The 18534-nt window shown below is 38.6% G+C and overlaps 1 protein-coding gene across 1 annotated transcript in view; it reads left to right on the top strand.

Annotated features, from left to right (window-relative positions):
* Positions 1 to 14490, top strand: part of COL1A2 (collagen type I alpha 2 chain) — a 39133-nt gene extending 24643 nt beyond the window's left edge. Inside the window, exons 31-52 of the mRNA XM_015619636.2 lie at positions 314 to 412; positions 1067 to 1174; positions 2006 to 2059; positions 2631 to 2684; positions 3305 to 3358; positions 3467 to 3520; positions 3622 to 3729; positions 4656 to 4709; positions 4795 to 4848; positions 5781 to 5942; positions 6651 to 6758; positions 7209 to 7316; positions 8255 to 8308; positions 8417 to 8524; positions 8761 to 8814; positions 9140 to 9247; positions 10013 to 10066; positions 10211 to 10318; positions 10716 to 10962; positions 11381 to 11574; positions 13234 to 13476; positions 14069 to 14490. Of these exons, the coding sequence (XP_015475122.1) occupies positions 314 to 412; positions 1067 to 1174; positions 2006 to 2059; positions 2631 to 2684; positions 3305 to 3358; positions 3467 to 3520; positions 3622 to 3729; positions 4656 to 4709; positions 4795 to 4848; positions 5781 to 5942; positions 6651 to 6758; positions 7209 to 7316; positions 8255 to 8308; positions 8417 to 8524; positions 8761 to 8814; positions 9140 to 9247; positions 10013 to 10066; positions 10211 to 10318; positions 10716 to 10962; positions 11381 to 11574; positions 13234 to 13476; positions 14069 to 14215 (2334 nt within the window). The 3' untranslated portion in view covers positions 14216 to 14490. The remainder of the gene's footprint in view (positions 1 to 313; positions 413 to 1066; positions 1175 to 2005; positions 2060 to 2630; positions 2685 to 3304; positions 3359 to 3466; positions 3521 to 3621; positions 3730 to 4655; positions 4710 to 4794; positions 4849 to 5780; positions 5943 to 6650; positions 6759 to 7208; positions 7317 to 8254; positions 8309 to 8416; positions 8525 to 8760; positions 8815 to 9139; positions 9248 to 10012; positions 10067 to 10210; positions 10319 to 10715; positions 10963 to 11380; positions 11575 to 13233; positions 13477 to 14068) is intronic.
* The last annotated feature ends 4044 nt before the right edge of the window (positions 14491 to 18534 follow it).

Consider the following 18534-nt stretch of genomic DNA (forward strand, 5'->3'; position numbering starts at 1 on the left):
TAAAACAGAATCTCCATTTGACAGTAGAATGCCAGACACTGTTAACAGAACAAGCACAGTAGCCAAAATCCATATTCAAGAAGTATTAATACTATAGTTGTCATCTGTTGTCATGATGCAAGACTTCATTACTTAATTTTGATATTTTTGTGTCAAAAGCTAGACCCAGTTCTTATGACCAGTTTAGTTAATAGCTGCACAGCTCTGATTAGTTTGTTCAGATAAAAATGTGTCACACTGTCATGGTGCCTAGCCAGTGCTTTCAGCTACAGAACAATTCAAGGAAGCTCTCAGATCAGGCTGTCTCCTGTAGGGTGAACGTGGTCCTCCTGGCGAGAGCGGTGCTGTCGGTCCTGCTGGTCCCATTGGAAGCCGTGGTCCCTCTGGCCCACCAGGCCCTGATGGTAACAAGGTATGCCTTTTCCAGCTGCCAGTGCCTTGCTCTTGAATTCCTGATGAATGCAATCCAAAACCTCTCTCCAAGTGGTAAAGTTCCATTCCAGCTAGTCCACACTAATGTTAAATGGGTTTATGTTTAGTACTACAGATGATGGGAGGGGAAGTCAGTTTGAATACAGGTTGTCAACTGGGTATGCTGTTATTCTTTTTGGACATAGCATCTTAGATTCTGACCAAAATTCATGCTGACTTCTGTTTATACCCACACTCAACTTGTACACAGGAAGCTCTTGTGTCTAGTAAGCAATATTTTCCCCCAAGTAAAAGTGAAATAATAAGTGATCCCCTAGCAAATGTGATGCTGGCTTAGTGCTGAGTGAATCTGGGTCTTGGTTTTCTGGATTTCCATGGCTAGTCATTCTACAGAAGTTTAATTTGGAAAAGGGACCTAAGACCTCAGGATCCCACAGAATAGGAGAGAGACTGTTCACATCTGTCATCTTCACTAGCCAGAAAAGTAAGACACATACAATAGCTTAAGACAAAAATGTTACTACTCACACTGTTTGCAACCAAGTAGAATGGTGGGCAGCATAGTAATGATGATTTTGTTCCCCATTATGTGAGTGACTTGACCCTGACTTACACGATATGCTCTTGCTGCTAGGGTGAGCCTGGCAATGTTGGTGCTGCTGGTGCTCCTGGTCCTGCTGGCCCTGGTGGAATCCCAGGAGAGAGGGGTGTTGCTGGTGTTCCAGGAGGCAAGGGTGAAAAGGTAAGATGGACAACTGGCTTGTTACTGTATGCACAGGTTTGAGATGCCTAAATTTCATTAACTTGGAAAAACCTGCAGGTTACCACAATGTGACTTTTATTTACAGTAAAACTGTATTACTCAATAGTCAGCAAGTAAAGGTTTTGTTGGTCTGACAGACTGACTGTCTTTTATAAGGTGCTATCCTAAAACTTTTTAAAAACCCTATGTATCAACATGTAGATTAATGCAGAACACTAGACTGTATTAAGAAAAAAAAGAGAGAGAGCAGAGTGCTGATCTGATTTCTTGACTCCAGTGATGGCCTGAAAATAACTTTTTGTTATATGAAACGTGGCATTTTATGTGTCTGTCTATATGACATCATTGTTTGTAATAGCTGTTTTCTTGCTTCATATAGAAAGTATAACATGAAAATCTAGAAGAATTTTTACAAATGGACATCTATTGACCAAAATAAAAGAGATTTTTGAGGGGGATTTATATGCATCATTTGTAATATGCATGGACATTTTCAGTGAGCTAGATTTTCAATTTCTAATTCCACTCAAAATTCTTGGGACCTGGGAGAAACCAAGAAGGTTTCCCATGACAGAAGGCTGATTCTGAAAAGCATGCCAAAACATCCAGACATTCACTTTGCAAGTCAGTACCTACTCAGCAATAAGAATGAAATAATAATCAATGCTCATTTCTCCAGAAAACCTAGCATGATAAGCTTTTTGTATGATGTCTAAGTAATGTACAGATACTCAGCAAGCAGCTCAAGACTTCTTTTATACAAACTATTGAGTTCCCTACCAATACAATTTTTCCCACTGTGTGTTCCAGGGTGCCCCAGGTCTGAGAGGTGATACAGGTGCAACAGGAAGAGATGGTGCTCGTGTAAGTATCTTCTGGTTCTACTTGACTTAACCTTGCTACACCTCAGAACTTAAATAACTGAGAAGGATGTTCAGAGCTTGCATTTCTCACTGTATTGCAATACTGCTTATATCTGCTCATTTTTGATACAAATCAATGTAGTCTTTTTGCCTCTTGTCCAAGAATGACTGAATTCAAGGGGAGAGAGAGAGAGAAAAGTGATCATTTCTCATGCATCCAAGCAGAGAAATTACATGAGCAGAGCATTGCACAGACATTGCACAGCTGTTCAGTGTGACAGTGTCCTCTTTAATTTCATGGGCTAAGCCCAGACAGCTAGTTATAAAGGCAGCCTGCAAAGTTACACAAGACTATCCTTAATTTGAGATTTCAGGTGCCTTTCTTAGAATTCATACTTTGGGAAGGAAAGTAACTGAATAGATTTTGTTTTATAAAATCATGTATCCTTTATAATGAGAGCATCTGAAAGAAAGTTACATACCTTTCTCCAGGAGGAAGGAGAAAGTTTATTTAAAGTAGTTGGTCCTACTTACATTTTGTTTGAAACAGTGTGCTGTCTCTTGGCCTATAGGGTCTCCCTGGTGCCATTGGTGCTCCTGGCCCTGCTGGTGGTGCTGGTGATCGGGTAAGTCTGTAATTGTATTGGTCTGCTCTTTGAATGAAAAAATGCCTTGATGATACAGTTTACTCACATATAAATATTAAAGATGAGTTCCATAAAAACCAATTCCACCTTTCTAGTTTGCATCAATTCTTTAAGTTTTTCAGATTGAGGAAGCAAGAGCTGTTGGGACTATTCAGTGAAGCTTGCCATAGGATCCCAAACCTTTTTCTGAAAGGGCAGGAAGGAGGATGCACATCTCCACAGCAGTGGGTTATTTCTGGAGAGGATTCTGGTTCAGCCTTGGGCTGAATTTTTCCCAGCTGAGGTTAAAATCCATAATCCTACTTGCACTGTGAGAGGAGGTTTTGATACAATGATGAATAACCACATGTTAGCTGAATATATATATATATATATATATATATATTACATATAAAATATAAAATTATATTTTATGCTGTCTGAGAATAATTAGAAATTATTAATATAGGGCAGACCAAAACCAGAAACATTTTCAGTAACATTCCCTGCACTAGAGACTCAAGGAGACTCACTCTATATATCTGTACCATAGGAGCAATCCTGTTCTGGCTGCAGTAAGACTGTTTCCCAATGTCAAAATGTTTTGGGCTGTCTTTTAGGGAGAAGGAGGTCCTGCTGGTCCTGCTGGTCCTGCTGGTGCCCGTGGTATCCCTGTAAGTAGCAATTTCTGCAATTATTCCTGTGTCAAAGACATGATGTTCAGAAAACTGCCCTTTTAAAGACCATTTTAACCAGTTGTCTCTTCTTTGTCCTCTCTCTAGGGTGAACGTGGTGAGCCTGGTCCTGTAGGTCCCAGTGGATTTGCTGGACCCCCTGTGAGTTTTGTTTGCACTTTTCTCATATTGATGCCATAACCTTCCTCTGTTTCCTCTGCAAGGTTTTCAGTTCCTCATTTTGTCTCTTTTTTTGCCCACAGGGTGCAGCTGGTCAGCCTGGTGCTAAAGGCGAGCGTGGGCCCAAAGGACCTAAGGGAGAAACTGGACCAACAGGTGCCATTGGCCCAATTGGTGCTTCTGGGCCACCAGTAAGTGAATTGTCTTTGTGAAATGCATTGTTCTCAACTGTGCCATGCAAGCAATACATAGCCTGAAAGCCTTGAATTCTGAAAAGGTAATTAAAGAAAGAAGCAAAACTTCAAACTAGGCTGTGAGAAAAGTTACCATTCTGATTTTCACGCATTATGTAAATTTTATCAATCTATTTATGTGGGCTCAGATCGTGAGTCTGGAACTGAAATGAAGAGAAAAATATTAGCTAATTTTCAACTTGCTCTGAAGATCAGCAAAATCACTCTATCTTGGACCATTCAGGGTGTGATTGTGGGTAAGTTCTGAGCTGAGGACACTGGCACTTTTCTCTCAAAGATGGGATGTGCTGTCACCGTCTGATTTGTAGACTCAGTCATCCAGAAGCATGTGTGCAAATTTGTCCATGCACCCATTTACACATAGGCTTTTCATGTCCTGACATCTGGGGAACTTGTTGAAATTATGCAGAAAGTCAGACTCACATACTTCAAATACCACAAAGTGTTGCAGGATAATGTGGCTTGGGTTACTTATTGTATAATTTTAATAGAACAATACCAAGATCTTTCACTATGTGGCTGTATTGGTCACACAGTGATTGATGGAATTGATGATTTTGCCCTGCTTTCACATTTTGACTTCCAGATCTGTTTAGATGCGTGTAACATTTGCAAGGAAATTAATCTGATTCAAAAATGCCTTATGCAACTTTCCTCAGGCCTTATGATACCAATTTAAAATGTCTGTGAGAATTTAATACCCTATTATCAGGATAGGCAGCATGGTTTTGGGCCCAGTCCTCCTCCTGCTGGTGCAAAAATTACCATTAGCTTTCACAATAGTGAGACTGAGCCCTTATTCTAAATAGGGAGCATTAATTGTCTTTGCTTGATACATCTCTTTTTCAATCCTTTCTACTTAGGGCCCCGCTGGTGCTGCTGGTCCTGCTGGCCCCCGTGGTGATGCTGGTCCTCCTGTAAGTCTTCAGGCTTTTAGGTACTGACATTGTTGCTTTTCATGAAAAGATTAAACATAATCTTCATTTTCAAATTTGTTTTTAGGGTATGACTGGTTTCCCTGGTGCTGCTGGAAGAGTTGGTCCTCCTGGCCCTGCTGTAAGTAACTAATGAAGAATTCTAATGAGAGATAAGTCAGATGTTTCTTAGGGATAATCCTAACTTTTGTTTCATTGATGTGAATCGTAATTGCACTGGAATAACCTCAGACCCTTATAGAATTGGATGAGAAAAAAATCTAATTGTTCAAACTCACAGAGTACAACCTATGAATTTAATTTGTGAGTTTTCATAATCCATCAAGCATCACTAGGCATAGTACCCAACCCTTGAAGTTGGAAGTCTTGAAGTACCCAACCATTTCCAAAAACCTGTGTTTATTTGCTTTTGTTCAAATCAATGGCTATGCTACCCCGATGGAGTGGAATAAGAAGGTCATGTCCAATCTTCAGAAGAATGTTAAGGTTGTCCTATGTCTACATTTTCTAAAGTAACTGCAGTTCTAGCCCCTGTCTTGAGCAGGGCAAGCACACTGTGTTTTGGAATGTGAATATTTTTTATTTTTCAGCAATAAATTCTCATTCTAGATTGACATGGTAGTTTTTTTCTTTTCAAAGGTGTTTCCAATCTTTACCAAAAGGCATTTCTTTTCTTAGATACTCTAGATTTAAATAAATTTTAACTCCCAGTATCCAAAGCAAATAATCCTCTTGAACTGGAAGATACTGTTTGCTTTTTTTTCTCATGGATTTTATAGTTGCAATTAATGTCTCCAGCAAGAGACAGATCTTTATTTTCCCACCAAATTTTGCCACTTTCACGTGCGCCAGAGTTAAAAAAAAAAAGCAGTCAAAAAATTCTACTGCTTCCAGCTTTCCACTGCTAACAAAGCAATAGAAGTTGCTGCTTCGGAGCAGGTGATGACCTGTTTATTGCCATGGACTGTTTTTTCACATGGACTTAAAATGAAATTTATGTATGTTATCCCCAGGTCTGTATTGTAACAATATCATATTCATACTCAATCCTAGGGCATCACTGGTCCCCCTGGTCCTCCTGGCCCAGCTGGCAAAGATGGTCCTCGAGGTCTACGTGGTGATGTTGGACCAGTTGGCCGCACTGGTGAACAAGGTATTGCTGGCCCACCTGGTTTTGCTGGTGAGAAAGGTCCATCTGGAGAGGCTGGTGCTGCTGTAAGTTACTGAGTATCACATCTCATTAAATATGTTTCTCTTCACGTAAATGTTATGGCTTTTGAAATACTTTTGGTGTTTTTGAAGGGCTTTTCTACTTCATCCACAAATTTAGCAAAGCCTTTAAGTAGAAGTTCACTGAGACACAGGCAGTTGTTTATAGGCATGTTTGACAAACATGCCATAAAAAGTGAACCTGATCCCTGGGTCAGGGTTTTATTTCTTTTTTTCTCTTGTGGTGAGTTGTATCTTTAACTACAGAAGAAATTGATATTTAGTCTGAGAAAAGGAAGCACATCTTCTGCTCTGAAATTGATTCTCATGGATAGAAAAAGAAGAAACCTGTGAATGTCCATGTAGAACAATCTCAATTCATAGCTGCATGAAAAACTCTGATTTGTGGGAATCACAAGGTTAAAGTTGTCTGTCCACAGCTTGACTTACAATTATGCAAATAAATTAATTACTTTTAAGTACCTTTAAGCTTTCACATCCAAAATTACTGGCTTTTTTAAAAAAATCATACATGTTTCTATCTTATTGAAGTAAGCACTTGTGTGAATTACTAGAATTGTTACTCAACAAAAAATTATAGAAAATTCTTCTGTTGGTCTGCAACCGAGAATGAAATTTCAGTGTCATTTTTTGGTATGTATGTTACACTTATTTTTGTCTATTAATATAAATATTTTTCTCTTCATGTCATAGGGTCCTCCTGGTGCCCCAGGTCCTCAGGGTATTCTTGGTGCTCCTGGTATCCTTGGTCTGCCTGGCTCTCGGGGAGAACGTGGTCTTCCAGGCATCTCTGGAGCAACAGTGAGTATATGATTAGTTAACTGCTTTAAACAGATAGCAGGTAATAAAAAAATAAAAAAAAAACCATACCCATGAGGTCCCATCTTCTGGGAAGCCAGGGAGATGCAGATCATGCTCTTCCTGTTGCTGATGGAAACAGAGGATATGAGCCTACCAGACCTAGATCAATGGAAGAAATTACGGCTTGTTGCAGACAAACCAGAATTGTCTGCAAGTGAGCAAATTTCTGAATGTCAGAAATGTCAGAAATATTAAGAGGTTTCTAATAGTACCATTTAGAATGAAGATAACATCTGATATAGATAGGTATGTTTCTGGTGTCCTGATTCTTTTTTTCATTCCCAAACTCATTGCAGAGAAATGTTGCTCTTCGATAAGGCTAAAAGTTTTGTAAGACTGATTTGTGTTGTATTATAATGTCACATTTTCTTACAACTGTTCCTGTATTAGGGTGAACCTGGTCCCCTGGGTGTTTCTGGTCCTCCTGGTGCCCGTGGTCCCTCTGGTCCTGTGGGTTCTCCTGGTCCAAATGGTGCTCCTGGTGAAGCTGGACGTGATGTAAGCTGTCTTTTATCCTCTTCAGGTTGCTTTTCCTTTATTCTGATCCAAATACAAATACTTGGGAAAAGTGGATGGAACTGGAGGCTGTTCTGCTAGCAAACTTGTACAATGTCTTCAGAAAAAATTGTATCAGGATTTTTATAGACACAGATTCCTATGCCCAGCTAGGTGACAGAGTTTTTACAGCACAAATTGTGTTTGAAATACATCCTGAAGTCACTCTCAGAATCTTTTCACTTTTACTTAAATGCCAAGAAAGGTGGAGTGGGGAACATAGGTATCTTTCATAAAAAGTATAAAAATTGCAGCCTTATCAGGGAAGCTTATTTGGTAACTTGAAGTGTAGTTAATACATTGTTAATAAAAATCTTGCAGAGACTTTGCAAGATTTCAAAGAGAACAGAGAATAATAATTTAAAAATTCCAAACTTTCTTTCACTGGAATTTTCTGAAGGAAAAGGGGTTTTTTGACACAGCATAAGTGCTGAAGTGAAATTAACATTCAAAAATTAAAGCATTTAACCTTGTGAAGTACCACAACAAAGTAATAGAGTTGTGGCTATTGTTTAGGTTCTTTTCCTTCCACTGGCATTTTTCATCCAAAAAGAAAGTCTCAGTTTTAAAAGAGTGCAAGCTACTGAAGACCACTGTTGTCTTAGGCTTTTCATTTAGAGAAGTGTTGCAAAGCCCAGTTATTTTTTCTTTTACTTAACTTTTAAAACCTAATGTATTTGAAGACCATTTCTGAGAAGATTAGTGTATTTAAGGCATTTGAGAATGGCATGTGTAAGGAAGAGGTTTTTTGTCTTTAAAATTTATATTGTCCTATCTCAATATCTTCTTACTCTCACTATAAGCAATTAGACTGAGACACAGTTCTGTGTGAGATGAAAGGTGATGGAATTTAGTAACATTTTTTCACGTTATTTTCATAGGGCAATCCTGGAAATGATGGTCCTCCAGGCCGTGATGGTGCTCCTGGTTTCAAGGTAACTTGTTTCTTTTTTCTTTTACTTCATTTTTATGGAAGAAATATTCCAATATGTATAAGTCAGTAATAACACCACGTGTCTCCTGTTGCATTCCTTTGTTCCCAGGGTGAGCGTGGTGCTCCTGGTAATCCTGGTCCCAGTGGTGCTCTGGGTGCTCCTGGTCCTCATGGCCAAGTTGGTCCTTCTGGAAAGCCTGGAAACCGTGGTGAACCCGTAAGTCAATGAGATGATGATATACCTCAGCCTTCTGGATTAAGGCCTAAGAGGACTAAGACTTGTCTATCATATATATATACATATGTATATATGTATATATACATATATACAAAGTACATCCCACCTCTACAATGTATAGATAATTACTTCACTTTTTCCAGAGATGTATTGAGCATGGAACCTTCATTAGAGCAATATAAAGCAGTGACATGTATTCTCTATTCCTGTTTTAGGGCCCTGCTGGTGTTGTTGGTCCTGCTGGTGCTTTTGGTCCAAGAGGTCTTGCTGTAAGTCCGATTTTTAAATACATTATCACATTGGTGCAAGAGAAGAAAACATGCTTTATCAATAACTATGATCAAGGGGCCCAAAAAGTAATGCTTAAGGACCTGAAAATATTTAGGAACTTAGAATCTCAGTTAGAATTCTCTTTTGTGGGATCAATCCTGAAGCTTTTGGGATTGGCACTCTTCCTGGGTGATTTAAGGGTGTGTCCATTATATATATTGAAATATGGCTGAATGTTGAATATTACACTTAATTCTTGCTTGGACAGGAGTATGTTCTTGAAGCCTTCTAATTTATTCCTTTGACACCTATATCCCTTCCTAGGGCCCACAAGGTCCACGTGGTGAGAAAGGTCTACCTGGTGATAAGGGTCCTAGAGGTCTGCCTGGCTTGAAGGGACACAATGGATTGCAGGGTCTTCCTGGTCTTGCTGTAAGTAAATTATTTTCAGGGTTTTATTTATATACATGTATATGAAAAAATAAAAAAATACATTAAAAAATATATATACATATACACATACATATATCTATATATAGAGAGCAAAAAAATCAAAATAAGGTCACACTAGCAAGGAATTATATATGCACAATACAGCATGTAAATACCACTTACTCCACTCTGCAGGACTTTTTAACTGAAGTCATAAACAGTCTCTTTAACATTCACCTTTTTTGTACAAAATAGCAAATTCTGGTATTGGCATTAGAACTGTGACTATTGATCCAATTGAAGCTGAATTGCATTTGGCTAGCAAAGAATTAAAAAGTCTTCTCCCTTTGTTTTAACATTATTCCTTATTTTGGCCAGAAATTGTAAAACTTTGATCTCAGAAAGGCCAAAGTAATTTGTGGTTTTTCTTCCCTTTAAATCTGGGTACCAACTTCAGAAATTCTGACTTTTATTTTAAAGCCTTCTCTGAAGATCAGAAGAAACAATATAAAGAATTTTATTTTGTATGTATATATGTAATATAAATAATTTTATAGGTTTTCTTCTTAAATGTATATTGATGCCCTCTCTCCTCTCTTCCCAGAACAAGTATTTTATACCCTAACTCCACTAATAAATGTCATTAGCCCTAGATTCCCATCCTCTGAGCCCAAACACACATTACATACAGTTCCCTCTCGAATCAAGCAAACACAAACATATTCCACTGCTCTTTTTTTGATGACTGTGTATCTTTCCCAATAGGGCCAACATGGTGATCAAGGTCCTCCTGGTAACACCGGCCCTGCTGGCCCAAGGGTATGTGGATTTCAGAATATATTCAAATAACTCCCACTCTCTTTGTGCACTCTCTTTGTGCAATCTATATGTATGCTCCCATCCATGTGAATCCCTATTTTTAGCATTTTTACTGCAATTTAAACTGTTTGAATTTCCTTTTAGGGTCCACCTGGTCCTTCTGGTCCTCCTGGTAAAGATGGTCGCAATGGTCTCCCTGGACCTATTGGCCCTGCTGGTGTGCGTGGCTCTCATGGTAGCCAAGGTCCTGCTGTGAGTATAGCCTTTTTTTGTTGTTGATCTAACACATTCATGTTACACTATAAACCTAGTAATTACATCACTTCAGAATCCTAGCAGTTTAATAATGCACCTGGCTTTATTTCTTAAAAAAAAAGGTATTTAATATTAGGGAAATGTTTAATAGACATTAAACATTAACAAAGCTAAAAGGCTTTGTTCACTCCTTATGGCCAGAGGGAAAATACACAAAGGAAGTGTGGTAGTCCTGCACTGTGCATCTTCCACTGCTTCAACCCATAGCAGTCACCTCCTATTAGAGCTGAGGGTGTCAGGAGTTAACCAGGACTATGCATGCATGGAAGCATTTCATTAAAAGCACCATATCTCTAACAGAATGCTTTTTGTCTGCTGCCTTTGAAAACTTCAGGGTCCTCCTGGTCCTCCTGGTCCCCCTGGCCCCCCTGGCCCCAATGGTGGTGGATATGAAGTTGGCTTTGATGCAGAGTACTACCGGGCCGATCAGCCTTCTCTCAGACCCAAGGATTATGAAGTTGATGCCACTCTGAAAACACTTAACAACCAAATTGAGACCCTGCTGACCCCAGAAGGCTCCAGAAAGAACCCAGCTCGCACCTGTCGTGACCTCAGACTTAGCCACCCAGAATGGAGCAGCGGTATGTTAGTGCCAGATGTTTGCTCTTTCTGGCTCAGGGAGCACATCCAGGGCATTAGCTTTCTTCAGTGCAAGGTATTCTTGGCCACGTGGAAAACATACTAAATGACCAGTGAAGTAGTTCTTTCAGCCTCCAATGAAAATAGATACAGTTACATCCTGAAAAAGCTCTTTGTAGATACCGTTGCACATTATTGCAATAATTTTCCAAAGTAATACAAAAATATTGAACCCTTGCTTTCAAGTACAGTTTCTTACACATTAATAATCCAAAATATCTGTATCCCACTTATCACCTTAATATTGCACCTAGCTGTGATATTTATGGCCCGAGTTCCTATATCAGACAAGTGAATATGAACTGAGTGCAAAGTTTATGCTGAGTGAACCACTGTTCACATTTCTTCCCTCAATGACAGGCTTCTACTGGATTGATCCCAACCAAGGCTGCACTGCAGATGCCATTAGAGCATACTGTGATTTTTCCAATGGTGAGACTTGCATCTATGCCAACCCTGACAATATTCCTGCCAAGAACTGGTATATCAACAAGAATCCCAAGGACAAGAAGCAGCACATTTGGTTTGGTGAAACACTCAATGGTGGTAGCCAGGTAAGTGATGTATGGCAGGGTGATTGTTTCCTACAGCACTCTCTGAAGAGTTCCCAGTTCACTGACTCTCGGGAAGCAAACAGATAAATTAAGTTCTTAAGGAAAAAAAAATAAAAAAACAACTACCTTTTATCTCAAGAGTATAGAGCTCTGATTCTAGTTTAGATCAGCTTGTTAAAAGTACTTCTCAGTATTGTTCTAACTTTTCTTGATATCTGCAAAGGACCAATTCAGCCTGACTAGTCGTCATTGCAAAGGGAAGCCTGGACTATAATATGGTACATATAAAGACAGTCCAGAAAAATGTCTGAAAAAATAAGAAAAACATCAGTCTTTTAAATTGATATTTGTTACATAAAATGCATACAACACTATTCCTGGAAAGATATTTATATTACACATCAGAGATTCTGAGTGCATACTGTAACATTCAGAATTGTTGGTGCTAGTAAAACCAAGAACTACTAGTTGCATGTTAGACACTGTCCCAGAAAATTGCAAATACATCACTTTTGTACAGCTACATCATTCTTAAATAAAATTGAGTTGATATTGTGATGAAGCATCTAAGAATGAGATTTAATCACATTGGATCAGAGCAGTCTAGGGTCCTGTTTCTTAGAGTGGCTAAAAGTAGATGCTGTAAAAAGAATATGAGAGTGAAGAAAATATTTGTACTACAGACTTATTATATTAAAAGAAGTTTCAAAATTCTATCAAAAAATGTTTCACGGTTTTATTGAGACAGGGATTGTTTGTGTGTAGCTGTGGAAACAGTAGATTGTCTTCCTTGAGTGTATCTGATCTTGTCTCTGAATCCATATAAACTGTTAACACCATATCTTGGAACAGAACTCTACTACATGTTTAACTACATCCACTAATGTCTGGTTGTCAGTGTACCTCCTTCTACTTCTATTTTCTGATCTTTAGTTCTGGAGAGGCAATGGAAATGTGATTGCAGACTTGTGATATTTTTTTGCAAAGTTCCTGGCTGTCATGGTTTAAACTCAGACAGAAATTAGGTACCACTGCCGCTTGCCCAACTCCCTCTCTCTTCCCCCCAATTCACCCCCATAGAAGGGTGAGGTATCAAAGTATCAAAGTAAAACTGGCATGCTGAGATAAAAACAGTTTAATAATTGAAAATAAAATACAGTAAAAATGGTAAATAATAATGATAATGAAAAGGAAAACAATAGGTGATGCACAATGACATTGCTGCTGACTGGTACCAGACCTGCCTGCTTCCTGAACCCAGACTGGCCACCCGTTTATGTTACTTCATCCCAGTTTATATACTGGGCATGATTTTTTATGGTGTTGAATACCCCTTTGGTCAGCCTAGGTCATCTGTCACAGCTTTGCTCCCTCCCAGTTTCTTTTGCACACCTCCTCTCTGGCAGAGGATGAGCCACAAAAGAAAAAAAGAGTCTTTGACTTAGGATAATCATGACTTAGCAAAATCCAAACCATCAGTGTGCTTTCAACACCATTCTCATTCCAAATCCAAAACACAGCACTGTATCAACAGCTGAGAAGAAATTAACTCTACCCTAGCTGAAACCAGGAGCCTAGAGCAGCTATCACACATTTTTATTACAAAGCATCCTCCTTTCCCCAGCAATACAACTGACTGGGTTCCTTTCTGTTTTTCAGTTTGAATACAATAGTGAAGGAGTGACCTCAAAGGATATGGCCACCCAACTCGCCTTCATGCGTCTGCTGGCCAACCATGCCTCCCAGAACATCACCTACCACTGCAAGAACAGCATTGCCTACATGGATGCAGAAACTGGCAACCTTAAAAAGGCTGTTGTGCTGCAGGGATCCAACGATGTTGAACTACGAGCTGAAGGCAACAGCAGATTCACCTTCAGTGTTCTCGAGGATGGCTGCTCTGTAAGTAATGCAGAAACCACGGGCATGGTGACTGCCCCGGCCTAAGCGTGTGATTAGGGATAGAGTTGTGCTTCAATTAAGAATTAGATTATTGGGAAAACCAGCAAAATTTTATTGGTGAAGATAACGTAGCCTACAAACCCAACCATGGCAGATCCTTAACATGTGGGAAGGAAGAGGTTACAAACAAATCCTATGTTGTACTGTACATGTGGCCAAAAAAATAGTTTTCAGAGGGACTAGATCCAAATTCTATGTAAACAGAAGATTGCTAAGAAAACAGTGCACAAGCTATGGGAGGGGCAGGATCTCTTAAGTCCTGAAACAATCAGGCAGGATTCTCTTAGGATCTACATCTAACATCCGTGTGACTAATATGGTAGTTTGCATATGGCATCACATAGGACTACAGAAGATTCAAGTAAACAGTTTCTCTGTTTTGAAGATCTAAATAGTTGTATATGGGTATCTTATTTGCAAATAATAGAAGCAAAATTCATATTAGATTATTTCAGAAATTATCCATTCAGATGAAACAATTCTTAATACTGTGAACAATGCAATAACAAATGCAATCAATCTTCTCTTACAGAGAAAGAACAACGAATGGGGCAAAACAATCATTGAATACAGAACAAATAAGCCATCCCGCTTGCCCATTCTTGACATTGCACCTTTGGATATTGGCGGCGCTGACCAAGAATTCGGTTTGGACATTGGCCCAGTCTGTTTTAAATGAATGAACTAAAATTAACTTAAAGCCTCTCCCAAATTATTCTCTTGTCATTTCTTTTTATAATGAAAGCTGACTCCTTCCATTTCTTCTGTTCATCTACTTGCTTAAACTCTGGGCGAAAGAGAAGGAGAAGAATTGATTGGAGCATTGTGCAATGAAATTTAATACAGCCCCAAATGGACTTGGAAGTCTTTCAAGATTTAACACCTTGTTTTGGGAAATGTCAACCTTTGTAAAGAAAAAAAAAGCAAAATAAAAAGTCATGAAAGTTTGCACCACTTGTGGCCTTTGAATATCTTCCACAGAGGAAGTTTAAATCCATGACTTCCAAAGGTTTAAACTACCTCATACACTAAATCAAGAGTGATCCACATCTTTTGTAGGAACTTCTCCCTGTGATCTGAGGTACTTCAGTTCCACTCAAAATACAGTGGTGCTAATTACATAACTACAAAGTATCTTTCCAATACTTGAACTTTGATGGTGCTAGTAGCATTTAAAGTATTGCTTCTCTGTTTCTTTGAAGTCTGTCTTAAAATTTAGGATGTCCTGTCTCACCCACAGCTTAAGCATGTGGATAACTTTTCTTCTTCTTTGTCTTCCTCCAAAATCAGGTGTTCCTGCTTTCAAATTTCATTTCCATCTTCTACTATGGGTAAAAAAAAAATCCATCATTTCTCAAAAAAGAAAGAAAATGTATTTTGTATATGTGAGATGTTTAAATAAATTGTGAAAAAAAAATGAAATAAAGCATGTCCAGTGTTCCAAAAGAAACTATTTAATGAATTACTTGCTTAGATGCATAGGAGATTCTCAAACCCAGATTTTACAGTACTGTTAGCACGTTGCTATAAAACATTTTGTTAAAGCCTCAAAAGATTGCCTACAACTCTCTCGAGAGTGTGATTGTCTACTTGACTGCAACACTAACTTTTGAGAAGTTCTTAAGAAACTCACACAGTAACTCTGTGCCTCACAGTATGAGAAGTTCAGAAGCAGAAATAATTCCTTCCTTTTTTCCAAATACTAAGTAGGATTAATGGCTGTAAGAAGGATCATCATCTCACTTAAAGGTGGAAGGGAAATGAAAGTTTTGTCTTTCACTTGAGGATAGAAAGCTCCTGGCTGTTGATAGAGCTGTGCTGGCTGATGCTGTGCTGTAATCAGCAGAACTGGGCCTGTGCACTTTAGAAAGAATGTGCAGAAGCCAAGAATCTCAAATTTAGTTGTTTTGTCAGGAAGGTCAGTGTTCAGTAGGCCCTTGGAGTTTATTCAGTTGTGTATGGGAGAAAAGCAGAACCATATGCTTTTTCTGTCATTAATAATTTTCTGTCACAAAAAACACAATGAGAAGCAAAGACTTCTCAGACCTTTTAGAAGATTGCTGAAAACCCTAAATGAACTGTAATTCCAACAGCCATGTTTTTGTGATGAGGAAGGTGCTTGAGAGAACCCAGAGAGGACCATGAAGACAACAGCAAAAGCATGTAAGGCAAGAGGTGAGATGGCCAGCCAGAACCCCCAAAGAGAGGTATGAAGAAAATATCCAGAATAAAGTCCCCTGAAGAAAGCACCACTCCAAAGATTAGCAGCTGAGTCTGAAGGCAGCTCCCAATGGTTCAAGGGGGAATAAGCACTAAAATCTGTTTCTGAAGGCTTTTTTGTGGTTGTCGTTCTTGCTTGCAATGAACTGATTAAAGAAAATAGGGCAAATACCAAAACATGATCTTAAGTGCAGCTGCTATATTCCTGCAGCTGTGTGTTGAATGAGTAAAATGGGAATTTCCATGATGAAATATAGCCCATCTTTTCTTCACTGAGTAAAGCATACTGTAGATAAATACCTGCATTTATTCATTGGACATGATGATTCTTAAAATATTTTTATTTTAAGCACTGTTTTACCATTTCAAAATAAGTTTGTTGCTGCAAAAACAGTAATTCAATATTTGAAACCAGTAAAGACTTTACTCACATGGATTAACTACAAGACAGGAAGTTCCTACACGGACTGAAAAGCTAAAATTTTGTCCCTCAGGTTATGTAATTCACTATAAAGTATGCAAAGGTTATTGCTAGGATAGGGAGGTGGCCCTTTGTTGCCTGGGGAAAAAAAAAAACAAACCATAGTTAAAGGAACACTTGAGTTTAGAAGGGAAACTACACCTAGCAAACACTGTCTCCTTTTGTCATCTTCTGATTTCTCCTTTGCTCTCTGTGATCTATTCCATGGCATGTCCTCCTAGGCAGAAAACACTTTCTGTCAGCTCACTGAGAACATCCAAATTGTGTGTTTCAGATCTTTGCCCCAAAGGCAGCCTCATTTGGAAATTATACCTGGTAAAATATATAGTGTCTACCTCACAAATTCCAGCCTCATTAGCACTGGAAAGATATTCAGTCTTCCTTGCAGGTTTTCATCTTATCAGAATTTACTGCGTGATCAAGTATTTTGCTTGTGCTATGTATGATATTGAAGAAACTGTTTTTCAAAGGTCATAGCCAAAAATAAAAGAAAAATGGCAGACAGGGCAGAGAGCCTTAATATTGTCTAGTTTTGGGAATATAAGATGTTGAATAAACTTCTGGTAAAGTGATCTTAATTATTTTTGGGAGTGCTCTGCCTCCCTATAAATGTTAACTTTGGAGAATTTCATTATCAGTATATCTAGAGTATTATCATAAATTAGTTAAAACAATAGATTAAAGTTTACATTTGTAACAAGAACCTTGGAAGGAAAGGAAAACAGCTGGAGTAACTAGGTGAAAGGCAAAGTTTGTCGCAAGCCCTGGCTGTACCACGTGGGAACAGAATTGCTGGAGAAGCTCTGTAAAGCTGGGTGGAGAGACAACTGACGTGTAGTGCTTGGTTGTCATACAACTGTGCAAACCAAAGTACTGCAGCATTCAGACAATTTCCCTCCCTGGAATCTGTGTGACTGATGACCCTCACCTGTGTGATTAATAAATGGCTTCTATCAGCTTCTCTTACACCCTCCCCCCAGGAGATGGACAGAGATGAAAAGGCTCCTGTCAGTATGTACTTCAAATTGTATCTAAACTGACTTCTGATGTCTCTAGTACAAATATTTCTTCTTGTATCCATGCAGTTTCCTGTTGCAGCAGGCTCAGCTGGCAGCAAATTGGGCTCTCTGTAGCATGTGCTTTTGTATTAATATGGACTAAGCAAGTAAAAACTAGAGGCAAGGAGAACACCAATGGGACCAACATGGAGCAAAAAGAAACTCAAACCATGTAGCCGTGCTCTAGAAGGACATTTGTAACTGTGCGGCCCCAGAGGGAGAAATGCTAGCCACTGCCAATTATCTTCAGGATCTGAGTTTGTCAGTCTAAAATACGAATACTGTGCTACAGAGAAATATCCTTTAATACAGGCGAGTGACAAAACATTAACAGACAACATATCTACACTTCCACCACTCAGGTTTAAGCTGAAGCTTTTGATGTGACTTTTGATTAGTTTTCTTGTTGTGGTTTCAGACAGGATCTCCTAGAATCTGCCTCTCTACCACCTTCTTGATGCAGTGTTTACAGTATTAGAATCATGTATCCAATTCCAATGAGCAAGCTTAAACAAAGCTATTAGACATGCAAACAGAAGTAACCCCTAATTCATTTAGCTTTACTTGTGCCTCATTCTGAGCTCATTAGAAATACACTATTTTTTATAGTACTCTCCCATGAATCTCAGATGCATAATGAATGCAATCTACAGTGTCTAAACAAAGAAATTACTGTATGTTTATATTTTAAGGCTGGAATTCATTTGTACTTTCCAGGAAAACATGTGGTTGGATATTATAGGAGCAAAATTTCCTATACATGAATCCATGCTTATGTACACAGTCCAGCTACTCAGGAAATTATGTTTCTCATTAAGGCAAATATAACTATCAAAACAAACAAAACACATAATTTGAACATTATTTTGAACACAAGCATTTGAAATACATATAATAAATGTATAAATAATATGTATAAATAAATGTATAAATAAATTCCAATAATTATCAATGTTTTACTATGTTCAAGCTACAGAAATTGGACCTTCAGGTGAAATGAAACTTTCTCCAAATACCAATTCCGAAGACACAGTGACACAGCAGAGCAGTTCTCCAGCATTTTCATAGCTGTTGTGCACCACCTACTGACTCACACACTAATTACCAGCCCCTGAAGGCTTTTTCTAGGGCTTTTATTCCCGAATTCACTGTCATTTAAAGTCACAAAATATTCTGAGTTGGAAGGGAACTTCAAGGATCACCTAGTCCAACTCTTAAGTAAATGGCCCATAGAGGTAT

Source organism: Parus major, chromosome 2, assembly GCF_001522545.3.
Source record: "Parus major isolate Abel chromosome 2, Parus_major1.1, whole genome shotgun sequence".
NCBI classification, from domain to species: Eukaryota; Metazoa; Chordata; class Aves; order Passeriformes; family Paridae; genus Parus; species Parus major.